Raw genomic sequence first — 22,075 nt, forward strand, 5'->3', positions numbered from 1 at the left:
AGTTTAATATAAAGATTAATGATAATATTCATTTTATTATTCTAACACAAATATACAGATTAATGAAGGCTCTTTATTATTGTTTTATAAAGTTTGCTGTTTTTCGAATTTCAGGAGAAGATTGTGATTATTGTGATTCATCGCCATCATCTGACGTCTGCCATTTCCAAGTCTTTCTCAAACACTCCAAACTAAATCTCTCGAAAATGTTTGGTGGCTTATCTTCCAATAATTCTCAGGGTGAGTTGTGATGGTAGTTTATACCTAATCTGTTTCTGTATGTTGTCTTGCTTTGGTCAACTTTTACAGGGGTTAGGGTCATCTCATACTGAAGACAACTCGTACCCAACTCACGAGATAAGTCGTACCCAAGATTACTTACACCCAATTAAAGAGATAATCCATACCTATTGGTATATATACCATGCATTTTAGCTTTATCTATGATTACGAAAAAGATTAGGCAAATCTAGTAGGAAATTTCAGTGAAATAGGGAAATGTAATGCAGGCTTTAAAATGGTTGCATCTCATTACATAAGTATGTTATTCCGTCACACAAACATTGCACTACAAGTACATATTTCACACTATACGGTTTATAATAACTTTATTGCAATTTACAGATTTCAGGCCAATAGATTTGACAGTTTCAATTTATAAATTGGGCGATGTTGTAGTACTACAATGTAAACGTTTAAAATGGTCCTAAGTCAACGAAATATAAACATGCATAAAAACAGAATGATTTTCCAGCTCTAGCTTTTTGTAAACAAATCAGTTAGTATACAGTATATAATTCAGGGCTCCTCTGATAATTCTTCTGGTATAACGAACTTGTTCAACCGAGTGGGTGACATCGTCGGGTGACATCGTCAGGAATTTCTTCTGACATGTCAACATCAAGAATGAAATACAGTAGTAATAAGGGTATAAAAGAACGAAGAGTGAGAATATTGGCCGACGCATATACAATTAGATATGTTATTGCATATTAATGATACTCTGGATAGATTTGTTTAAAAAGTCACGACCACGGAAACAAGACCAGTATGAGTAACGTAACGATTTGATTATGTGTCGCCCAATAATCAGGCTATTCATATATTAAAATCAACCTTGTTCATGTTTCAATTGTGGATCTACATGCGATATATATATATATATATATATATATATATATATATATATATATATATATATATATATATATATATATATATATATATATATATATATATATATATTATATATATATATATATATATATATATATAGTGGCTATTCGGCCGTGACCAGCTATGTCCCTACTAACACTATTTTACCGTGAGTGCGCACTGATTGGCTAAGTACTTTCTGTTTAATATGACGGGGGGACCGCCCCGGCTAGGAAGTTAAGTAAGGTTAGGTAGGTTTCATTGGTTGGTTACATCAGGTTCTAGTAAATGTTGCCTCTTTCGTAATTATAGGTTTCCATGCACAACAGAAATATAGTTAGGTATGTTCTCTAGCTACACCATCGACTCACAGCAAAATAAATGCCAAATGCCACCAGAGTCACCAATAAAAATAGTTCTTGCATTGTTCACCAGTAATGGACGATTAGCCGATCAGAGCACACTCACAGTAAAATAACTTTAGTAGGAACTTAGCCAGTCAAGGCAATATATCCACTGCCTGTTTTAAAATGCAGTGGATATTTTGCCGAAATGCAGTGGATATTTTGCCGTGACCATCTAAGTTCCTACTAACACTATTTTTCTTGAGTGCGCGCTGATTGGCTAATCGTCCATTACCTGCGAACAATGCGAGAACGATATGTGACAATGATGTACAGTAGCTAAAATGAATATCTGTGCATACTCTGTGTGAAACAATATGAGACCATGGACGATAGGTGTTGGGATATGCGTCTCCTTATACTATATGAGAGTAATCACTTGACCGATTATTTTATTCCTGTATGCCAACTCACACTCTGTGTTGGATACTGAATGGCGGTGGGTGAAGACACGCATACCAACCCTCCCGAGACATTATGAGTTGTACGTATAATTTCGGAAGTCATCGGACCCACCCTGTCAGATACTTTCTTTAACTACTGTACATTGAAAAATGGAATTAGGTTAGGTTAGAAACCAGGTTACATCTTCCACCTGAAAAACCCTAGGATGATCATCCTGCAGCGAAAGGCACGTGAAGTGCCGGCACTGCATTTCATGGCTACACAACGGTCAAGTCGTGGCGCAATAAATGCCAAATGTTGCCAGAGTCACGGTCAAATATAGTTCTCATATTGTTCGCCGGTAATTGACGATTAAACAATCAGAGCTCTATCACAATAAAATAGCATTCAAAGGAACTTAGCCGGTCACGGCAAAATATCCACTGCGATTTTGAAAGAGGAGACATATACTTGAACCTGATGTAAACTACCAAAGAAACCTATCTAAACTTTCCAGTTAATATTGACGAGATAGCCACCCGTGTTATTTGCTTTGATGTTTCTTTCACTATATTTTCATCAGCATTACTTCATCTCGTACAACGATAAATAAATAAGGCACTCTGACCAACGCTCGATATACCTATGCTCAGTGTACGTTTATGAGCCGGTTGGTCCAGGCGGCTTCTTTTACGTCCACAAAAAAATTAAAATTATACCATATAAGAGTAAGTTCTTTCTGTTTAATTTTCTCATCCAGCGTTGAACATAAAAGGTGAAAAAAACTTACGCTCAGCCTCGCGACGCCAACTTGGTGTCCAATGGGGTATACAGTTGTATGGCTATTCTTCGTAGGGCCAAGCGGAATTTTATTAAAAGAAAGACCGCTGTCCTGACTAATTCTTCCCCTAGTAAATCCTTCTGGCCCTTAACTAAAAATATCTGTAACAACTTCTGCACGCCTTCTTTTCCTCCCCTCTTCCGTCCCAATAACTCTATAGTCAACTCTCCCCTTGACAAAGCCAACCTCTTTGGCACCTTATTCTCCTCTAATTTCACCTTAGATGATTCCCACTCCATCCCTCCTACCCCTGAACCTATGCACTTTCCTATAATCTCCACTCGCAGGGTTGCCGGTGTGTTATCCAGGTTGGATGTGAGTAAGGCGCATGGACCTGACGGAATACCCTACCCCCTCGTGTGCTGAAGCCCTGGCCCCTGTGCTTGCTCGCCTCTTTTGCCTTTGCCTCAAAGCCCAAACTTTTCCTTCTTGGAAGCATGCCTTGGTTCAGCCCATCCCGAAGAAGGGTGACCATTCTAATCCTTCTAACTATTGCCCCATTGCCCTAACTTCATCCCTCTCTAAGATTTTCGAAACTATCTTGAACTCCCATTTTCTCCGTCACCTTAAACGCCTTTCTCTTTTGTCGGATCACCAGTATGGCTTTCGCCAGGCGAGATCTACTGGTGGTCTGCTCTCCTATTGCACCCATCTTTGGTCATCCTCTCTTAGGGATTATGGGGAAACTTTTGTCGTGGCTCTTGACATCTCCAAAGCATTTGACAGGGTATGGCACAAGTTTTTGCTATCTAAACTTTCTTCTTTTGGTTTCTCTCCCCCACTTTGTTTTCTCATCTCTAGCTACCTTGCGAACCGATCCATGGCAGTTGTTGTCGAGGGATCGATTTCTCCCACAAGGTTCTGTTCTTTCACCAACTCTCTTCCTTCTTTTTATCAATGATTTATTTCACACTACAACTAATTCTATCCATTCTTACGCTGATGATTTTACTCTTCACTCTTCCTCACATTTTCCCCTTCCTCCAAACTCTCAAACTAGATCTGTTTCTAGAACTGATATCATTACTTATATCAATGCAGATCTGTGCAGCATCTCTGAATGGGGAGGTACAAACTTGGTTAAGTTCAATAGTAATAAAACTCAATATTTACCAATTACACATTGTAAATTAGACGATCTCCCACCAATTACATTTCAGGACGCTATCATCCTCCCAAATTCTGAAATAAATATGTTAGGCCTCACCATTTCCTCCAATATGTCCTGGAAATCTTACATCCTTAGTATAACTAAAGCTGCCTCCCGAAAGTTGGGAATGCTGTACAGATGCCGCAGCTACTTCACTCCTGAGCAGTTGCTCCAAGTGTATAAGGGATTCATTCGTCCTAACTTGGAGTACTGCTCTCATATCTGGAGTGGCTCTTCTTCTGTCCAACTATTAGATAGGGTGGAATCAAAGGCATTTCGTCTTATTAACTCTCCTCCTTTAGTCGACAATTTCTCTTCGCCTCAATGTTGCTTCACTCTCTCTCTTTTACAGGTACTTTAACGGGCAATGTTCGGTGGATTTGGCATCCTGTGTACCGCCGGCAAGGCCGTGGGTTCGCAACACACGTCTTGCCCGCCGTGCCCACCGTTTCTCTGTGGATGTCGGTCACACGAGAATAACCCGTTATAGTACCTCCCTCTTTCCTCACACAGCCAACTGTGGAATGCTCTGCCTTCTTCTGTGTTTCCATGCTCTTACAATCTGTCTTACTTTAAAAAGCTGGTTTTCTGGCATCTCCGTGGTGTAGATTAATACAGTACAGTATAACCTTTTTTTTCTATAATTACAATTTCTTTCCTTTCTTTTTTTTTTTGCCCCCCAGGCTCCGTTGTGGGTCGTTTGACCTGTGCCCGGGTGGGCTAATTCCCGTAAAAAAAAACACTTACTTTGAGGTGTGCATGTAGAAGGCCCCTGGTTGATGATGGGAATTAGAAGTGGGGTGGAGGAGAAGGGAGAAGAGAAGGCAGTGGGGGTGGAAGAGAAGTCACCCCATGCTTCATGCCGCCATTACACCCATAAAATTTTAAGTTAACTTGGTGTAATTCAAGATTATTTTCTTTAAATCAACACTGCACTGCACTATATATTGTCAATATGTAAAATAAATTTCAGAATGACCAATAATTGTACAGTACTATAAAAACGTAAAAATAGTTTATGTTCAAGAGAGTCTCAAGCAAGATGCTACCTCCACTGAGCAGAGACACAAACTGACGCTATTCTGGGTGAGTCAAGTGGCTGTTTGGCGTGCTAAAAATTAGTTCCCTATACTTCAATTATGTAAAAAAATTGTTAAAATGCCTAAAAAATTTAATACAAGACTTGGAAAATTATTGAATAGTATAACCTTCTTGATATTTACTCAAATGGTAACAAATTTAAGCCCTAAAACCGATTACTGTACTGTATTGGCAGACTAATACTCAAGCTGGTGAGCAGGCGAAAGCATGTTGACTCGATTTCGTAAGGATTTCATAAACCAAATTTTCGTTCGTTAATCGAGTTGAAGATTCTTATGGAAGGTAATTCGTTAACCGAAATCTCGTTAACTGAGGGTTCACTGTATTATCAAATAACTCAAAACTATTCAGTGAAACTGACTGAACTATGGACACCATTTGACAGACGTCGTTTTCTTTGTGTGGGCCTTATCACCATCCCCGAGACGGTCTTGGTCATCGTGTGCTTGGCAGCGCAGCATGAAGTCAGTGTCGCTCTGGCCATTAGAGTCAAAGGAGGGTACGTCGCTCGGCCCTTTAATTATTCCTTGAGTTTTTGTGTTATATTATTTTTCCTTATACCACTATATTCTACGTGCTTTGTTCTTTATTTTGATATACTATAGTACATATCAATCAACACCATAATGCAGGGAAAATGTGAATGGAAATCGTGATGTTACGAAACATTTCCCTACTTTTTCAACGTATGCTCGAAAAAAGTGGTTTGAATTTCAAGAATTTTCAATTTTTTTTGTTTTCATACAATTTTTCAGACAATTTTACGCTAAAAGAGATCCCATTACAATTAATAAAACAATTCCTTGGCAATGAAATTAGCCCTAAAAAATATACTGTATATATTTTCAATTATTTTGTGGACAAAACCTCCGAGGCTGAGCGTAAGTTTTCATGCACGTATGTGTCCTGGACTCCGAGGCTGAGAGGGTTAATATGCCAAGGAGTCTTGGGTGGAGCTCCACAGCTAGGAAGTTAGGTAGGTTTCTTTGGTTAGGTTGATGAGGTCTTCTAACAACACTTCTGCCACTTGTTTTTCTTATCAAATAAGGTTGGGTAAGGTTTAATTTAGAAATAACCACTTTCTAACACATTTGCCCAAACTATTAGTGTCCACTACAAAACAGTGAAATTGCTGCATTTTTAATATACTGTAATTTTCTATGAAAAGTCGGCAGTGGGTAACTCATCAATAATTACCACCTTACCTAAATTCCTGCCATCTTAAACAGAAAGTGCTTATTTTGAAATTTGGTACCAATTAAAGCAACTTGGTTGAAGCGTCATAGTGTAATTTTACGTTTTTTTATGAACATGAGAGTGTGGGCAGACCGAGCAGATCAGTTGTAAACAAACTGAGCATACTACAACACAAGCTGACTTGGCAGATTTTCGGAGGAGTATTTATGGTAAATAATTTCTTCATGTACAGGCATCGTTTTAGTTTTATATGATCAGTTTTCACCATGTTTTACCCTTCAATTTCCCTCATCCTCCTTACCCTGCCCTCCACGATTAATTGTGGACTAATGACCAGCATAGTGTGTAAAGTAATAGAGAACATTATAAGAGAGGCCGTTAATATGAAACAACCTTGTAAAGGACTGCCAACACAGTTTTATGCTGGGACACTCGTGCCTGACACAGTTACTCAAGGTACTGGATGATTGGACTCAAATTCTGGAACAGGACAGTAATGGCGACTATATTTACCTAGATTTTGCCAAGTGTACCCCATGAAAGTCTGAGAATTAAACTGCAAGCATTGTGTGGTGATTAATGGCACAAATTTGTCATGTGTAACCATGAGAAGCCGGGTATAACAGGGCAGTACAGTATATTGGGCTCATTGCTGTTTATTTGTTTCATAAATGACATGCCAGTACAGTAGCTATACACTCCTCCATACAAATGTTTATAGATGATGCCAAGCTATTCAGGGAAATTGAGACCCAAACAGACTGTGAAGAGCGACAGAAAGATCTCTGTCTGGTTCAAGAGTGGTCATAGAAATGGCTGCTAAGATTTAATGTCAAAAAGTGTAAGAGGATGCACCTAGTCATACCAACAGAAAGGAGGCATATCACATGTCCCAACGGGATGAAGAAACTGCATTTATAGAGACAATGTGAAAGGGACCTGGGTATGTATGTTGACAATGAACTGAAGTTTTTGGGCCATTAAGAGAAGATGAATCCAGCAGCTAAACTTGTAGGCCTTATAAGAAGGTTGCTCAGATATCTAGACGGTCCGTTTCTCGTAATGCTCTTCAAGAATGAGATGCTTCCCTATCTGGTCCCCGAGATATGCTACGGACTGTCAGTTGATTGAAAATGTCCAAAGGAGGGCCACCAGACTGGCACCTGCACTATGGCACCTCAGTTACCCAGAGATATTAGAGCTCCTGCAACTGCCTAGCTTATACTATAGACAGGCAAGTTTATAAACATCTCAGAGGGCACTATTGTTCTCATTCGAGTGTCCATACCTGGAGCTGGCATATGCCTGGCTCACAGGGGGTCATGGCTCAGGGATGAAGAAGCCACAAGTCTAGAAAATTGTGAGGGCAAACTTTTTCGGAGTGAGAATTGTGAACTATTGGAACAACCTACAAGAGAGTGTCTTGACCGCACTGAGTACACCAAGTCCAAGCATAAACAAACAATGAGCAAACGACAACCCACGCCGACATGGCAGATTTTTCAGCTGGTCATTTAAGATAAATAATTAATTTCTTTGCATACAAAGCATGTAGAGACACCATTTTAGTGTCATACGATTAGTTTTTCACTGTGTTCTAACCCGCAATATCCCTCATCCTTCATATTCTGCCCATTGCAGGTGATTTATGAATGTAGATAGAGAAGAAATAAAAAAAAATTACTATCACTCAAAGAACATCTGTGGAAAAAATTTACAAAATCGAACAACTGTTTCTGGTGTTAGCCATCTGCTCCATTATTGAAAAAACCCCCCCATTGTATTGGGTGTAACGAAAGTCCAGAATCATAGGTTTATTTTATTAAATGTTCAAATTGTAGTCCGTAGAGTGTCAAGCAGTTATAAATACCTGTACTCTGTTTTATACTTTCAGTGACAGCGCAATATATCCATACTGATTTTGTTACATTCCACTTGAATATGGTTTTTCAGTGCCTCAGTTGTTCGTGGACGATCGGTGTACACAAGTGATTTCAAATGGGTCCCATAAGAAAATGTCTAAAGGAATCAGGTCTGGTGAACTGGGGGGCCATTCCACTGGTCCAAGTCAACCGCTCTATTTACCGGGCATCTCAGAATCTAATTACCCTCTTGTTATCAAAGTGAAATGTGCAGGAGCCCCATCTTGCGGAAACCAGAAACGTTAACGCGTTTAAAGTGGCATATCGTCTAAATACGGCTGCAAAACTTCATTCAACACTGCAACACATTAGCATCGAAAAAGTATGGTCCGAGCAATTCCATATCATGGATGCCACACCGGAACTTTATCTTTGGATTATTTTGAACATGTCTTTTCTGTCCAGTGTGGGCTTTTATCTGCCCAGTATCGGCAGTTTTGGCTGTTTACCATTCCATAAAGGTGAAACATAACCTCATCACTAAACAAGATATCAGAATAAATGAAATGTTGCACCACTTCCTGTTGTGTTATCCACTCTGATTCCGGACATTTGATGCACCCTGTATAATGTACTGTACTGTACAGTATAGCATTTTCCTGGGAGAATTGATAAATTTCAAGTTATTTTCACTTTTTTACTTTATTTAAGAGAGTTAAAGTTCGCCGGGATATTACAGTACATTACATTGTTTACGTCTAACTCGGCCAGTCAGCGGAAGTGTCAGTGTTACGTAATATTCGTGCGCATGTGCTTACTTACTTTTATGTTGGAAATTTATATTTCATGGGGTTTTATTACTTTTTTATTTCAGGTTTGGTTTCTTCAGCTTCCTTTTTTATTCGTGTTGGTTTATGTTAGGTTAGGTCAGGTCCTTCTGGTTTCTTTGGTTAGGTTAAGTTACACATGTTTACTGATATTTGAGTCATTGGGTTTGGTTACGTCGGTTTTTTGTATTTTTACCCCCACAATTTCCCTCTACTTCAAAGCCCATGGAGTAGACTCACATTTTTAATAATTTTGTTTCTGATTACAGTACAGTATTTGTGAGGATTTTCCAATTATTATTTATTATGTGTGTGTGTGTGTCTCTACACACACACACACACACACATACCGTATATACTATACAGGTAAAGAAAATTACTGTCTCTAGAACGAATGGCTCCCTGTCCCGGCTGCGAAAATGCCGGCAACTTTAAAACTACCCGCAGACATTCTTGGGTACATCCAGGGTGTCATCCACGAATAAAAGAGGACCGCGGAAAATCCAGGCATACTGTATTATTTTTTCTATCAACCTATACAGTACAGTACAGAATAAGTTCCGTGCATAGTCACTGCAGAGTATTTACAGTAGGGTCGGGATATATCGCGAGATAGGGTCCAACGATGTTCACTACAGTATATACTAAATCGCGATATATAATTACATGTAATCAATGGGGAAAATAGGGTTAGGTTCTGGAGGCCAAAAAAGTGACTAAACTTGACTTAACGAGTTCATTTTCTTACTAACTTAAATACCAATGATCACTAGACTTGGGAACAACAGGCTATTTCAATATCAATATCAAGGAACAGACTCAGGAACACCAGACTCGGCAGCTGACGCACCATCCTGGGAACACTAGACTCGACAGCAGACGCCACACTGCCACCCTCACTTGACAGTCCCACACCTACATAAACAAACACCAAAAATATTAGTAACAGTATTAAATCTTTTCCATTAAGCTTCCCATTATCTTCACTTCACTTTTCACATCACTAGCAACCCATTTACACTCTCTTTAGAAATTGAAATCTGCACCAGATTCGGCAGCTGACTCGCCATCCCGAGAACAACAGACGACACACTGGTAGTAGGTAGTAGGCAGCTATCAAACAGGGAGGTGCTACTGCCTGGGAAGATATTGGAAGCATAATGTATTGTCTTATGGTAGACCCTGCTGCCATATGGCATCACGAAAATTGTGACCAAGTCCCAGGTTGCTGATCTGACTTTCTGCCTCATTTACACTTAATTGCAGTCTCAATTGTTTCTCTTACTTTGACAACACATCATACATACCTGTATATTGTTTCTCACTATTTTTTTATTTTTGTTTTAATTTTTGTATTTCTTTTTAGTTCTTTATTATTATTATTATTATTATTATTACAGTGTTATTATTGTTATCATTATTATTTTATTTTTATGAGAAAATTTATTTTCTATGAATTATTATTATTTTATTTTTAATTTTGTATTTTTATTAAAAAAAATTATTTACGATGAATTATTATTATTCCTGTATTATTATTATTATTACTTTATTATTATTATTATTATTATTATTATTATTATTATTATTATTACTAATACTACTACTACTACTACATTTTTGCCCCCCAGGCCCCGATGTGGGTCAGTGACCTGTGCTCGGGTGGGCTAATCTCTGTAAAAAAAAAAAAAAACACTGCCACCCTCACTTAACAATCATAAACGAACAAACCAAAAATATTAGTTACAGTATTAAATCATTTCAAATAAGCTTTCCATACTCCTCACTTCACTTTTCGCGTCACTAGCAACCCATTTACACTTGAATGAGTGACTGAGCAGCCACTGTGGCGCCTCTGGTGAGTAAATAACGCATCTGTTTGCCATGGCGGTACATTTCAAATATTTCCTGCCTGATTTCCCTCACGAAATAAAAAATTCACGCTATACTGTATGTAGGAAAATTTTGATAATTTTGGTTGCCACGCTATAAAAAAATCGGTATATAAAGTCGCGATACATCCCAACCCTGCTGTACCACAGTTTTTTCTGTTTTGAGTCTGCCGAGATGTTACCAATGGCTGAGGCATGTTGGAATGTAGTAGTACAGTATATACCTAATACTTTGGGAATGTAGACAGTTTCTTTTCAGAATTTTTATTTTTTAGTTATTTTTTTTAAAGGTTAAAGTTAGTACTGTACTGTACTGTATAGTATTTTATGTTAGGTTGGTTCTGGTAGTTTAATTTAGCTCATTCTATGAATAAAAAATTATAGATTGTAGCAGTATACAGTATCTGTCACTTCTGGAATTTACTACCAACGTAAGATACTACTACATTCTAGAATTTATCATTCATAAAATGAACCACACTAAAGGTATCCCCCAATATACAAAGGGTTGCGTTCTTGGAAACCCATTTGTTAAGTGTATTTAATGGTAGAACCCAACTATATTAATGGGAGTTACATTCTGGGTAGAGAAATTGTTGGTCACCTGGGGGTTTTGACGCAAAATTCACCATTAAAATTTATGAACAATGTAGCTACAGGTACAGTAAAGCCAAAATTCATCTCTGCATCCTGGGTGGACAGAAATGTGATTTTTATTTGTTAGAGCAATTGTGTAAGAAAGTGTTAAAATATAATTTATATTCGTTAAAGTGAATGCTTGTGTATAAAGAAAAAAGTTACAGCATCAAAATGTGACTTTTGTTAAAATGAATTTTCGTTTGTTGGGCATACATATGCTGTACAGTACAGTACTGTATCAAGAGATGCCTGTAACCTACTTAACTTAGGCATCGGGCAGGAGGGAGTGGGCACGTGTTGCTACCAGCTTGCTCCCGCTACCAGTGCGGCCACGTCTATGGGTTACAATGCTGCAAAGTCTTCCGCGCCCACCCGCTCTCAGTGCGGCTGCGGCCTTAACCTAACTTATCCTAAAATACATGTATATTTTGCAGACACTAAAGAGTGACTTATAACATGGGATCATGGACTCCATAACCTTGATGTTAAGAAAAGAATACAAATCAATGACTATATATTACTTACTGTATAGTATTAAGTACAATATGCCTGTATACTGTACTGTACCTAAGGAGTGCAGTGGTCGAGTGGATACAGTATTCGCCTCCTGTTCCAGAGATTGGTGATTCGATTCCTGGGCACTCCCAGTCCACCCAGCTGTAAATGGGTAACCAAGTTTACAACTTGGGGAAATGAATGTGGTCAACTGTAGTACCGGCCATGCTGCCTCCTTGTGTACTGAAGGCTTAATATACAGAGTGCTGTATCCTCACTGTCCCTAATGGGCAGTCATGCCTATGGGACCCACTTTCACTTTTCATTGTACCTACCCTAATGTAAGTTAGCTTTTATGATATTCTTAAACTTTTGATTATCGAGGTTTTATACTGTAGTTTGCTATACAGTATTTGGGGAGAATATGTACAGTGTCTGATTGGCCCTATTTTACTGCATCTAAACCCTATACATATACAGGTACTCCTCGACTTACGACCACCCGGACATATGACCGCCGCAGTCGTGTAAAATATTTTTCAAATTACGCATTTTCGAGTCCCGACGTTAGTGATCGCGCTGTGTACTGTACTGACAACATTTTCGTTTGTAATTCCCTTTAAAATGGCTGGCAAGCATAAAAGTGAGAGTTCTCGTGGTGCTGAGAAGAAAAATAGACACCCATTTTAGATTTTCTATGTATTATTTTCGCATTTTCGACTTAAGACCTGGTCGTCAGTCCCTAACCCTGTCGTAAGTCGAGGACTGACTGTATTGGTTTTCAGTGAATACCCGGACATGCAGATAAAGATTAGGGAGAGAGGATGTGGATATACAACTGTACTGCATCAATTTTTCTTGTGCCGAATTTGATTTTATTTATTTATTTATTTATTTATTTATTTACAGTGGTCCCTCGGTTAACGAGCACAGTCCGTTCTAGAAGGTTGCTCGTTAACCGAAACCATTGTTTCAATGGGTTTTTGGGTAATTGGTTCCAGCTCACCGAAAATTGCCTAAATTCAACAAAAAAGGTAGAAAAGTACACTTACTTTGAGGTGTGTATGTAGAGGCTCCTGGATGCTGATGATGATGATGATGGGAATTAGAATGGGGGTGGAGGAGAAGGAAGAAGAGAAGGCATTGGGGTGGAAGAGAAGTCACCCCATGGCACCATTTCACCCATAAAATTTTAGTTCTCTTGGTGTATTTCAAGATTATTTTCTTTAAATCAACACTGCATTGCATTATATATTGTCAATATGTAAAATATATTTCAAAATGACCAATAATTTGCTTGGAGACACAGAAAAAAAGCGTTTAGTTGAAGAGAGTCTCAAGCAAGATGTTACCTCCACTGAAATCAGAGAAAGACTAACGCCTGTCTGGTGTGTTAACAGGCTGGATGGCACGCCAGAAACTAGTTTCTTTACCTTCAATTATGTTCAATAATTGTTAAAATGACTAAAAAATATTAATACTGTATTAAACTTTTAAAATTATTGAATAGTATAAATTTCTTGATATTTACTAAAATAGTAAGGAATTTAAGCCCTAGAACCGATTACTGTATTGGCGGACTAATACTACAGCTGGTGGACCGCCAAATGCAAGCGAAATCATGTTCAGGTTGGCTCGCAAGAAATTCGTTAATCGAGGGATTGCTCGTTAACCGAAGTTAAGAATCTTATGGAAGGCAACTCGTTAACCGAAATCTCGTTAACCGAGGGACCACTGTATTTATTTATTTTATTTTATTTTATTTTATTTTTCAATGTGATAAGTTTGCACTGTGGTAGCCTTCAATGTTAGTGGTTAATGTTAGATTCCCTCTTTTTTCTTGCTTATTATTATGTAAGTCCATTTAGTTAAACCATGTTATAAATTCTAACTGTATTTATATTAAATATTTCCAGATCACAATCGTCCTGAACTGTATGAAGAAGTAAAGCTGTACACTAATGCCCGGGAAAGAGAGAAGTGAGTATTTTTTTTTTTTTTTCCAGCCACCGATAAATTTTTAGTGTTTCGTGTGTTGACTGGTTGTACTACCTGTATAACTGTTGTTTGGTGGGAGGATGCCATGGTCTAGGGTTGCCAGATTTTCAGTTTCAGAATTTAGGACATGCCATTTTTTTTTTTTTTTTTTTTTTTTTTTTTTATAGATAAAAATTAATGTTGAATTGTATTTGGAAAATTAATAACAGGTGATATTTTAACAAAATTGAAAAGTTATACAGCACAATACTTGGGCCTGTGTAAATAAAATTATCTTCCATGTCTTTTTTATTGAAAACTTAATTAAAGCATCAAACAGCTCCAACTATGGGGGTAATCCTAACTGTAAAGATCAGGCATCCACAAATTTTACATCACTCAATCTAAATACAGTAGTTTCTCAGGTTGGCTGTGGACCACAGTATTCACACATCTTTGTGCTTTGGGTCATGGTCAGTATGATGCTTCTTACAATAATGAACTTTATAAAGTACAAAGTTCACCAACTCCTGCCATAACCTTCCAGAAATACAGTACTATACAGTACAGTATAAGATACAGTATCACGTGTTTTATGAAGCAAGTTAAGAATTACTGTATGAGTAAAAAACAACACAATAACGGTTGTTGGTTTTTTAAATTATATTTGTATGAGGTCTTTGACTTATAAACAGGGGTGGTTACAGTAGTACGTAAGTCTGAATGATTTAATGGGTCTCTCAAATACTGTACAGGACAATTATGCATCCCAACTGACCTTTCTGGGACAACAGGACATGATAGTGAAATGAGGGACAATCCCATAAACTGACTGTACTGTACAGCACAAAACACAAGATGGCTGGCAACCTTACTGTGGTCATAATACAGTATACGTATACAGTATACTGAATGGTTAATTAATTATCAGTAGCAATTTCATAATGCATGTACTGTACAGTACTGTATAGTACATTTAAGCCTCAATATTCCTGTAATCTATACACTTCTGTACAGTGTTCTGGAATCCTGCAAACAACTGCACAGTTTAATACAATACTTGTACATACTATAATGTTTCCCTAAATTCTAATATACCTGTATTGTACAGAACTGTATTCCTTTAAAAAAAACTAGCACTTAATAAATATAATACTAGCTAGTATTTTTATAATAATTATTACCTGTACAGTATTATTAATACCTGTAATATAAAATTAATATATTTATTAATATTAATAATATCTGGTATTATTATTATTATAGTACCTGTATTATAATTATTATTATTATTGAAGAATTGTGTCTGATACGATGGAAATTGTCACAAAGAAAATATTCATACAGTACAGTAGTACTTCATTTTGGTGGCTACCCCGGTACCTGTACTGTATCATAAAAGATGGAGAACATGTTAATGTTCTTTATACTGTATTGTATCTTGTTTTATCCAGGTATGATAATCTTGCTGAACTCTATGCTGTCATGAATACACTACAGTCTTTGGAGAAGATGTACATTAAGGTCAGTGACTAGTATCTGTGTTATTATTGATGCTGTGCCAAAGGAGGATTTTAAGAGATATTGATTATAAAGAAAAGATTAGTTATTCTATACAGTATCAGTTAACTGAAGGAACAGCTTATACTGTATAAGGATGATTGATATAGATGTTATATACAGAAGGTATATGTCTTTATTCGGGAATTTTAATACAGGTATCCTTTTACATTACCCTTGTGTGTTGCATAAAAACTCAAATGCTCTACATTACCAAATGATTTTTCCCAGGATGTGGTTCCACCCAAGGAGTATACAGCTTGGTGCAGTAAATTGCTTGTGCAGTATAAAGCCGCCTTTAAACTGGTGCAATGTGATGAATATTCCACAGTTGAAGCCTTTGTGAAAAAATATAAGGTAGGTCATGTGCCTGTCGCTGTGCATTGTTTCCTCTGTTTTTCATTCAATAAAGGAATACACTACTGTAGTATATGTTAGGAAGAGTTGACTTTCTCTGTAATCCTTGGTTAATATACAGTACAGTAGTGTAGACAGCAATACTGTTCTTAGCCTGTGAATTTATTTCTACATTTGTATTACAGAATGTCAATGAACTACAGTAATATATGTAGAGGATGATCAGATGGTTTGTGAAGCTTTATAGAAAGAAATGGGAGTTAAATTTGGTTGTATGTTTAATACTTGTGAAATTTTTCAGCTTGATTGTACAGCAGCTCTAGACCGCATCCGTGAAGATCGCCCAATCACCATCAAGGATGATAAAGGCAATACCAGCAAGTGTATTGCTGACATTGTATCTGTGAGTAAAGAATTCATTTATATGCATTATACAGTACAGCATGCCCTGACAATTTGTGGATTTTTAATTATTTGCAGATGACACCCTGGATGTACCCAAGAATGTCTTAAGGGTAGTTTTAAAGTTGCTGGCATTTTTCGTGGCCGGGACAGGGAACCATTCGTTCTAGAGACAGTAATTTCTTTTACCTGTGTTGTATATGTGTGTGTGTGTGTATATAGACACACATATACAGTACAGGTAGAAGAAATAATTGTCCTAAAAACAAACACATAAAGGGAATATACATTTCTTTGCACACAAATAAAAATGTACCGCCCTCCCCTCCCGTCCCTGGTAAGCATATGTTATTTGCAGATTTGGCTATTCATGGCCATTTTAACCCTAGAACACAAACCCCGGCAGTTTTCCACCCGACGCTCCGGGGTGTCACGTGATACCCGCAAGGAGCGTGGGGCTAGGACCGTGTGGTGCCCAATACCCAAAGTCCTCTTTGTGGTGTGATCGAGGGTGGGTGTGCTGTCCTGCTCTCTGCCTGGGTTTTTTTCGTAGAGTCGAAAACGGGAGTTTTCCACCCTACGTTTGCAATACATAGTGACTTTCGGAGCGGGTGGAAAACTCCCGACGTTTGTTTTGGTGTACTATTTGTGAATTATTATTTACGTCGTTCTCCTTTGCAGGTCGTGTTTATTGCTATTTCAGGGGCACTAAAGTGAACTCTAATTGCAACATGGCTAAGAAACCAATGAAATACTGTACTACACTGACCAAGAATTAGATTATCTGATGAACACAACAGGTGCCTTGTCAGTGCCTAGCAGTGAGGACAGTGACACTGAGTGATGATGAGGGTGAGGTTGATAATTTAGAATGTGATGAGTTATATGATAGTGACATTGATGCTGATTATGTGCCTGACCCGGACGATGAAAGTGATGATGACAATGGTAAGCCTAGGTGGAAAAAACCCAGGTACACATCTACCCCTAGGAAACCCCCAGCTGCCTCAACCTCTGCTGGCCCAGCTCCCTCAACATCTGCTGCCCCTGACGCCTCTCTTGCTGCTGCCCCAGTGGCCTCAACATCTGCTGCCCTTGCTGCTGCACCTGCTGCTGCCCCTGCTGCCTCTCCTGCTACTGCCCCTGCTGCTGCACCTGCTGCCTCTCCTGCTACTGCACCTACTGCTGCCCTTGCTGCCGCCCCTGCTGCCGCCCCTGCTGCTGCCACTGCTGCTGCCCCTGCTACCCGTGCTCGCCGCAGGGGAATGAGGCGTTTCCTTGATGCAGGACCTCCAAGTAAAACTCTTTATTGACTGTCTGATCACGAGGAACAAACTCATGATGAACGACGCCCTTCCAATCAAAAAAGACAACCAACATCACCTCCACATTTGAGCGACTCTGACGTCCAAATTTGGGATCGTCTTCGGTGGATGTTCTTCCCCTTTTGAAACGCTGGTACCACACGTGACATTGCGTACGGCTGAACCAATCCTCCCCATAAGCCTGTTCAACATTTGAAAAATCTCTTTAAAAGTTTTTTCCATTTCGAAACATAATTTCACGCAAACACGTTGCACTTCAAGATCCTTCATTGTTCAACTTGCAACAAATTGTCAAGTGCACTAAACACACGTTCATTCTACAGCATTTAGCTCAATGACTAATTGATGTGGCGCGATGCGGCTCGTGTTAGACTAAATGTCAAGGTCACCGCTACACAGCGCTCCTGTCGTGAGCACGCTGCGCCGGCTCGTTGGCACGCTATTTAAAAAGTTCAATTTCTTTTTGGACAGACCACGTATCTACCCAAAAATATGAGTTGAAAAATAACAATAACACAACTTGGCCTGGTAGGAGGAGAGTTAAGGGGATGTACCTATAGGGACAGTCTAACTTGGCGACCTGCCAAATCCACACATGTGACCTTCACACACATACACACCCATGCTGTTCATTTTTCTATTTTATAGTAATATGCCAGCTCCACGGAGATATCCTATAAAATTTATATAACAGTACCTGTACTATTTAATTTATATTAAGCTATTTTATATGTACAGTTGTCCCTCGGTTAACGAACGCAATTTGTTCCAGAAGGTCGTTCGTTAACCAAAAATTTTGTTAACCGAAACCATTGTTTCAATGGGATTTTGGGTAATTGATTCCAGCTCACCGAAAATTACATACAAAGTAAAAAAAATGCAGTAAAGTACACTTACTTTGAGGTGAGTATGTAGAAGACTTCTGGTTGATGATGATGATGGGAATTAGAAGTGGGGGTGGAGGAGAAAGGAGAAGAGAAGGCAGTGGGGGTGGAAGAGAAATCACCCCATGCTTCATGCCTTTATTTCACCCATAAAATTTTAAGTTCACTAGGTGTAATTCAAGATTATTTTCTTTAAATCAACACTGCACTGCACTATATATTGTCAATATGTTAAATAAATTTCAGAATGACCAATAATTGTACAAGGGTACTGTAAAAACGTAAAAATAGTTTATGTTCAAGAGAGCCACAAGCAAGATGTTACCTCCACTGACCAGAGATAAAAACTGACGCCTTTGTGGACGAGTCAAGTGGCTGATTGGCACACCAAAAACTAGTTTTCTGTACTGCAATTATGTTAAATAAGTGTTAAAATTACGAAAAAAAATTATATAAAACTTGGAAAATTATTGAATAGTACAACCTTCTTGATATGTACTCAAATGGAAACGAATTTAAGCCCTAGAACCGATTACTGTATTGGCGGACTAATATTCCAGCTGGTGAGCAAGCAAAAACATGTTGACATGATTTCGTTAACCGAATTGAAAATTCTTATGGAAGGTAATTCTTTAACTGAGGGATTACTGAATTTGACTCAGATTTAGCTAAATGTACAATACAGGTATTGTTTAGTGAAGGAACAGGCAACTTAGTTAGGATATGATGAGTGTTATCTGCGGCGATGGAACCTAATCCCCTATTTCCCATAAGCCAGCCACAGATTTGCCAATCTCTGAGTTTTTCAGGAACATAACCCTGTGATTTGCAAGGGACTGTTGTATTCCAAGCTACCCAGTCCTACACAAGCACATTTTCACATTTACAGGTGCAGTTACAGGCACGAATTAGTTTTATTTAGCTCTTTTAACAAGCATATAGCCATGTCCAGTAATAAATGTTTCAGTAAAGTTAAAATTTACTTCTTTTCCTGACAGTTATTCATCACAGTAATGGACAAACTCCGGCTGGGTATCAATGCTAATGATGAACTGCAACCAGACTTGAAGGATCTTCTGGAAAATATGACACGACTTTCTCTAATAGCACAGGTGAGTCACTAGATTAACTGTAAACATTAGCAAAAACTCTGTCAGAGGAAAGAAAGTACTAGTTTATTTTGGTCTGTATATAACATCCCTAATCAATCTTCCAGAGAAATAGAGGGACTAATATTAATTAAGAAGCTATACCTTTGTTAGCCTTTCTAGCTGTCATTAAAACAGGTTTCTAGTTTCTTCACATTCTGCAAGGCACAGGTACAATAATTACATTTCAGTTTACTTTTATTTTAAATTTCATAAATGTGCTGTATCAAATTTACATTCCTTGATGAATGTGATGAATTTTTCATTCATCGTTCTTAAGTGCATCAACATTGTCTTTACCTGTCTTATGTATCCACAGGATTTTGAAGGTCGAACTAAGGTCAAGGAATGGATTGGGACTCTTGAGGGTATGACTGCAGATGAGACATTATCAGAAACTCAAGTGCGGCAAATGATCTTTGATTTGGAATCTGCTTATAATGCATTTAACCGTCTCCTACAGCACACCTAAGTTTGCGTTGTCGTATAGGAAAAGCTATTTGGGTTTTATTGTTTTCACAACTTGTAAAATTCATAGTCATTGTTCATTCATTATTGTCATTTGATATACTGTACATGTACTACAGTATTTATGTATTATGCAGGTAATCACTGGGAAACAAACACAAAAAGATATGGGAATTTTTTAAAGGATATTCTCCTCTTCAGTGAGTACAGTATAATTATTGTGCTTGTTTCAGGATGGTTACCTGTATATTATATGAATAACATGTTCCTTGTGATTTTTTGTACTGCATTACTCTGAATCGGGATAATTGTCCAATTAAGCATTAAAGTGCAATTTTTTATGCTAGATAGGGGACAACTTTTTGTTTTTGTTGCTATAACTGAATGGACATTGTTTCATACTTGGTTCTATATATGTTTAAATTTTCTGTTTTATTAACCTGACATAATTTCTTAACATAACCAACTACACCTAATTTTGGTAAAGGATCATTTTGTAGTTTGTACAGTACAGTACAGTATTAGAATTTTCTATGTGATCATCCCTATACAGCTCCTCCCCAACTTACGACCACCTGCACTTACGACCCGCTTCAGTCGTACCAAAATTTTGTCAAATTACGTATTTTCGAGTCCCAACGTCAGTACACAGAGAAAATTTTTGTTTGTAATTCACTTTAAAATGGCTGGCAAGCTTAAAAGTGAGAGTTTTGTGGTGCTGAGAAAAAGAGACACCCATTTTAGACTTTCTATGTATTATTTAAGCATTTTCAACTTAGGACCAATTCGATTTACGACCTGGATTTGGGTCCCTAACCCCGTCATAAGTCGGGGAGGAACAGTATACAGTACAGTATACTGATTTGAATTTTATGTACATAATTATATATACTTTATAAATATTAAAGAAGTTATCACTGGCAATTATCCCTATTTTGCATGATGTGTTATGTTGAAATATGTAACACCTGTATGTGTGGATGTGTCCATTTTAATAAGGGCCTTTATCATACTGGTAGGTAGGGAAGATGTTAATTATTTGATTTCACTATGAATGAGTACAGTAAGCACTCCATATTAGTGAAGTTATGTTCCTGGAGCACCTAGTGAATGTGGATACCTTGGTTAAGTGAGAAAAATAGGTGAGGTTCCCAGGTCAGGCTGGAGAGCACATATACACTCTTTGCAGCTGTTATAGCACAGCTGACTGGTGAGCCAAGTGGCTCAGTAGGTATTGTACTACCACACGGATGCCCCGTATTGTGATAAGACTAAACATTAATATATTTTTACCAGATAATTAACAAAATAGCATGTTGAAAACCTAGAAACATCAAGTAATAAACACTAGGCACCTGAAAGACCTTGGACTTGTCAGGCCACAGGTGGAATGTTTAAAGATAGGAATGACAAAAATTATCACATAATTTTTGGCATATACTGCTGCTATAACTCCCTGACCATTCACAAAGGTTACATTCCTGGAAAAACTGAACATAGGGGGTAATTGTTTAAGAAAATGATAAAAATAAATATTGTACAGTGTCTAGTTTACAGTATTTACCTTTTATGATGTAATGACAATGTTGGTGTTGCTGGAAGGGAAGTCTGACACCTTCCCTGATAGGTATTTCTTTATGTATTGGATGGTGTGCTTATACACACCAAAATGCCTCCTCAGTACAGATGCAATAAGTTTTTCACTCAAATTTGTCACTTTCTTCTTCCTCTTTGCAGCAGACTTGACTTTGCTGCTTATCTTTCAACACATAGAGGCTGTGATTAAGAGCAAGTATTTAGCAGAAAAATGGCACAAGGAACAGACAGAGCAGGTGCACAGGGTGGCATTTCCAAATTGCTTAGACAAATAAAATGCTGTTCTGTATTGTACTCGGAACTTACAAATACTTGCAGATACGGAAGCTTGACTGTACAGGGTACTGTACTGTATATAATAACATATTCACAAATTGATTGAATAGTTTTAGAATCAATCAGTCCTTATGT

The 22,075-nt window shown here is 37.9% G+C and overlaps 1 protein-coding gene across 2 annotated transcripts; it reads left to right on the plus strand.

The window, feature by feature from the left end:
• The first annotated feature begins 90 nt into the window (after positions 1 to 90).
• LOC121872668 (vacuolar protein sorting-associated protein 28 homolog) lies at positions 91 to 20,508 on the plus strand. 2 transcript variants are annotated; one of them, XM_042375628.1, is made up of 8 exons: positions 101 to 240; positions 12,069 to 12,288; positions 13,864 to 13,927; positions 15,379 to 15,448; positions 15,716 to 15,841; positions 16,143 to 16,244; positions 19,451 to 19,564; positions 19,920 to 20,508. In XM_042375628.1, exons 4-8 carry the CDS (start codon positions 15,410 to 15,412, stop codon positions 20,070 to 20,072), a joined length of 534 nt encoding a protein of 177 aa, XP_042231562.1. In that variant the 5' UTR covers positions 101 to 240; positions 12,069 to 12,288; positions 13,864 to 13,927; positions 15,379 to 15,409; the 3' UTR covers positions 20,073 to 20,508. The 2 variants fall into 2 exon arrangements, with proteins under 2 accessions (XP_042231561.1, XP_042231562.1); XM_042375627.1 differs by lacking the exon at positions 12,069 to 12,288 and having other exon boundaries at positions 91 to 240.
• Positions 20,509 to 22,075: the final 1,567 nt, after the last annotated feature.

Source organism: Homarus americanus, unplaced genomic scaffold, assembly GCF_018991925.1.
Source record: "Homarus americanus isolate GMGI-L3 unplaced genomic scaffold, GMGI_Hamer_2.0 scaffold39155, whole genome shotgun sequence".
In the NCBI taxonomy this organism is placed as follows: domain Eukaryota; kingdom Metazoa; phylum Arthropoda; class Malacostraca; order Decapoda; family Nephropidae; genus Homarus; species Homarus americanus.

Excerpts from the sequence above, each read along its gene's own strand:
- LOC121872668 (XM_042375627.1), top strand. The coding sequence starts at position 207 with ATGTTTGGTGGCTTATCTTCCAATAATTCTCAGG. Across the intron at positions 13,928-15,378 it reads AATGCCCGGGAAAGAGAGAA|GTATGATAATCTTGCTGAAC; the intron begins GTGAGTATTTTT and ends TGTTTTATCCAG. Across the intron at positions 15,842-16,142 it reads CCTTTGTGAAAAAATATAAG|CTTGATTGTACAGCAGCTCT; the intron begins GTAGGTCATGTG and ends GAAATTTTTCAG.